General features: G+C 36.6%; 1 protein-coding gene across 2 annotated transcripts; it reads right to left on the bottom strand.

The window, feature by feature from the left end:
- Nucleotides 1–201: 201 nt before the first annotated feature.
- Nucleotides 202–1959, bottom strand: LOC139768690 (nuclear receptor-binding factor 2). 2 transcript variants are annotated; one of them, XM_071699140.1, is made up of 3 exons: nucleotides 1865–1959; nucleotides 1306–1562; nucleotides 202–1197 (listed from the first exon to the last, which is right to left on the bottom strand). In XM_071699140.1, exons 1-3 carry the CDS (start codon nucleotides 1886–1888, stop codon nucleotides 714–716), a joined length of 765 nt encoding a protein of 254 aa, XP_071555241.1. In that variant the 5' UTR covers nucleotides 1889–1959; the 3' UTR covers nucleotides 202–713. The 2 variants fall into 2 exon arrangements, with proteins under 2 accessions (XP_071555241.1, XP_071555242.1); XM_071699141.1 differs by lacking the exon at nucleotides 1865–1959 and adding an exon at nucleotides 1783–1815.
- Between the last annotated feature and the right edge of the window lie 2323 nt (nucleotides 1960–4282).

The raw sequence follows: 4282 nt of genomic DNA, 5'->3' as shown, positions 1-4282 counted from the left end.
CCAGAGACATTTGTCGGAGATATTAATAATATTAATATTAATAATACTGTTGGAGATATTGTATATTTATCTTTGTTATTTGGGATTTGTTGTTAAAGTTAGGAATATTCAGATCAATATAGAAATTTAAAAAAATAGAGAATTAATTTCTTGCGACACCCCCGCGACCCTCCCGCACTTACATAGAATAACTGCAACACCTGGAACTGAAACTTAAGCTTTATTTGCACAATAATAGATCACAGAGGATTACAATCTCAGAACTAGTGACTAAACAACCGACCGTAATACTCGGCTTGCTCGAAACTTCTATTTACAAATCGACCGTTCATGATCTGAGGAATCTTCGCTTATTATTATTGATTTTTTGAACTATTAACTCCATACAGCTGATTCAATACACAGCCGAACTTTTGAACAGATCTTCAGCATATATTTAAAAGGATCACAACAAAAAATATTATACATATATGTATATATATTTTTTTTGCACGAACACCCTTTACGTCAAAATTTACAACATAAAAAATACACGGTGCATTTTGCTATATACTGTTTATATAAAATTTACAATTGCATACACTCCAATATAGTAATATTTGAAAATATGATACTTTCAGTACTATTCATACTAGACATAATTGGTTAATATTAATTTCACTTTAACGTTCTTTCGCAAATATTTCCGAAGCGTATCTTAGATAACTTGTGTTTTATGAAGATGAGAAATCGAAAAGTGGCATTTCCAGAGGTGTCAACGGAGGTAAAGGATCAAGACACAGAGGGTGTTCTTCGGCTCTGATACCGTCATTAGAATTGACAGACATCGCATAGAGACGCTCTGTCAGTTGACGCACTTCTTCCTCCTTTGCCTCTAGCTGACTGAGTAAGCTCCCTACAAGCGATCGCAATTGGCTATTAACGGTTTTGAGCTCTTCTATAACGGTACCTGTGTCTTTTGGATGTTTGAAACTTTTCTCTTCAGCACTAGGTGGTAGCTTGATATCTATCAAAGTCAGAAGACTGTCTTGCTCATCGATAGTTTTGTATATAGCTTGACGTAAAGAACCATCGAACTTGTCAATTCTTATGTCCGCATTGTCTCTCTCACTGTATCTTGCTGCACGCTTATTGAGAAGATCTTTCTGACGATTCTCTAATGTTGTCTTGTATTCTTCGTATTGCGCTTGTTTCATTCTAACAAGAAATAAAATTTCTCACAATAATGAAAAGTCATATACGTAAACGTTTATAATGCAAGGCAGCTAATTTGCAATTTAGAAATATTATACGCATGTTACATACCTGACAACAGCTGCCTGTCTCTTGTGATAGTCTCGTTGTAGATTGAGGGATTCCAACGTGACGAGCGAGTGAGTCGGTGTCAAAAATTTCGATGTGTTTTGGGGAGATAAAGTGGACGCACGTACATGAATGAGACTGGACTCAAGTTGTGCATGGGCCTCTGTTAGAAGATCAGCCACAGTCTCGTGACACTTGGCTGCTTCCTCAAACTTTCCCTCTCGCAACAGCGCTTCTGCTCTCCTCTGCTTTTCATGTGCCTTAGAATGAGAGCATCGATCTCATTAATTGAATGACTCATAATAAATAAGATACGTAGGAATAAGTTTCCTAATAAGCCTCGCTTGTTTATTCAATAAAATAACAGCTGTATATTAAAGTGTTTTTGTTGTGTCTAATTCATTTCTAGCTCTTATAAAATACAGTGTATCGACGATTCTCCTAAGACATATAAATAATCATTATTATTTTTTACTCAACTCGTGGAATAACTGGCATGCAATATAAAAATATATTATACAAACAATGCAAAAATATATTAGGTGAGGAAAACAAGACTCACCAGATTCAAGGCGGATGTCTCCATCACTAATTATAGTGAGAAGCAGTAACAGAGAATGTCCCTAGGATCATCTGCAGCTGTATACTCTGGTGGAACAAGATCAGAATTTTTCATATTATTAATCAGAATTTCTACAAAAATTTTCAGATTTTCTCAGAATGCTCAGAATTTTTCAGATGTTTTATACAAATTGGAACGTTTTTAAGAAAAACTCAGACAAAATAAGAATAAAATATTTTTCGCCAATATATCTTTTTAAAAATCTGAATAAATATATGAGAAGATCTGTGCGATTTATCAGGAATTTTCATATATACGGATACCGAAAATCTTCATCCAATTATTTCTGAAAGTATCTGAGAAACTTTATATATTTTTTCAGAATTTTTCATAAATCCCAATTCTTACAGAATTTCTAAGAAAATATGAAAAATTTTTTCACCAGAGTATTCATGCAATAAGGGCCGTAACACGTAGAAAAACTTTAAGTGGACCAATCACATAGCCAGGAGTTTCAGAATGGCAGCCTTGCGTTCTCGAGAATTTTCGATTATGATTGGTCGATACATTCACCGCTTGTCCATTTCTATCACATTAGATTAATTTTAATCTCGGGTTAACTTACTTTTTATTTTTTCTAACTCTTGAACTAAAAAAAGATAGAAAGTAAGTTAAACTAAGCTTACAATTAACAATTGATAGAAATTGACATAAGTCTTCCTGTTTAATTTTTTTTAATATGCCGTGGCCCTAATTAAGTTTCTTTAGCTTCACGACAAGGCACAAAGGCACGATCAATCCCATTCGATAGCGAATTAATACTGCGCCCAATTTCAATTCATTTCTTGACATTTTAGATATCCAATAGATAATGTGTTTTCAAAGTATTTTAGATATTACTACTTTTCCCCTAGCAAACTCCTTCCTTGGGAGGTTACGCCATCTTGTTGACGGAATTCCAACGTTCTTATAATTTCTTCTTTACCTTTATTTTCATCAAAACAAACAAATTGTAACTTTAATTATTATGCCAGTTTAGTTATTTCTTATTTTTCTTAATTATATGTGTTTCCCGAAACTTGGAAGAAATATCAGTTTTCAGCATTTTATGGAGGATTTTAAGAGTGCTAATGCAAAATAAATAAATAAAGCATCTATCTCGAATAAAAACAGTTTAAAACTGTGACAGGTAGTTTGGCTACATTTTTTCTTACGCCATCGACTTCTATACACAACATGCAGAAGTAAATAAATAACTTAAGAATTATTAATTATTATAAATTATTTTAAATAAAAAAAATCACAATTTTCATAATTTTTTTCATAGACTTTTGCGTTACAATATATCTGCGAATTTATCCCACATATGAGAATCATGTAACTTAGAAATGTCTTACAATTTATGACCATAATTTTAATCATATAATCTTCGATACATCTAAATCGATTTTTTTTGGTAAGAATTTTATGACATTAGTTTTCGAGTCATAAATAATCGAGAGAGAAAAGAGGAGAGCTAAGTAAATAACGAAATCCTGGTCTCCAGGTCTCCAGTTAATTTTAAAAAGAGCTTGATTTAATAAAATTTGAATTTGAAGCTAAGCCCACTTTAGACGATTTCAAAATAAAGTCGCACATAAGAATCGCGCATAAGATTAAATATATAACTTAAAATTATTGAAAATACGTACGTCGCCTCGAAATTAAAGAAACCGTCAACGATGAAAGGAGATTATTATCGAAAGAAAACGAGTTTTCACGCGGAGAGAGAGAGAGAGAGGAGAGAGAGATTATCAGATAAATCGCGGCCCCGTCCCTAGCGAGTTTTGCCGCGCGTGCGCGCGCGAGCGGTTGTTCTAGTGAATGGGCACGGCCCGTGAACCAAGAGTCGGCGGCGTATGAATGAAATAGTAAATATAATTGACAGAAGGGCAAGCGCGCGCGGCGGGCGCGTGTGCTGTGTGGGCAGGCCGGTCGAGAGCGCGTTCAGTCAGATCGGGCCGGAGCAGAAAACAGGCGGTAACGCGGCGCAGAGGAACGGGAAACACGGAGCGGGGGGGAGGGTGACGGGGAAGAGGAACGGGGAACGATATGCATGTGGCGCGACGTCGCGCCGCGCCGCGCAGCGCGTTCGCAACGCGCGCGAACGTAGAATCGAGGTCATCACCTCTCTACCATTTGAGGATAAGCGCGATATCCTTCGCTTCTTTCGTCATATCATTGGTTCCGCCGATCTGCGCGGCCGGTCCGTTAATCCCGGGCTCGTTTCTCAATCCGCCTCTCGATCCGTCGCGCCGCGTCGCCGGTAGCCGGCGGGCGGAAGGGGTTCGAAAATTTGAAAATTTGAAAATGATCAGAAACGATGCGCGCGCTAATATTTATTTATATACGGCCCAAGCGATACGAGATCGTATTTTG

This window comes from Temnothorax nylanderi, unplaced genomic scaffold, assembly GCF_030848795.1.
Source record: "Temnothorax nylanderi isolate EJ_2023f unplaced genomic scaffold, tnyl_v1.0 TNYL_tig0017_pilon, whole genome shotgun sequence".
Taxonomy (NCBI): Eukaryota; Metazoa; Arthropoda; class Insecta; order Hymenoptera; family Formicidae; genus Temnothorax; species Temnothorax nylanderi.
Note: the sequence above shows the minus strand (reverse complement) of the source record. Positions and strands in the feature narration are given on the sequence as shown.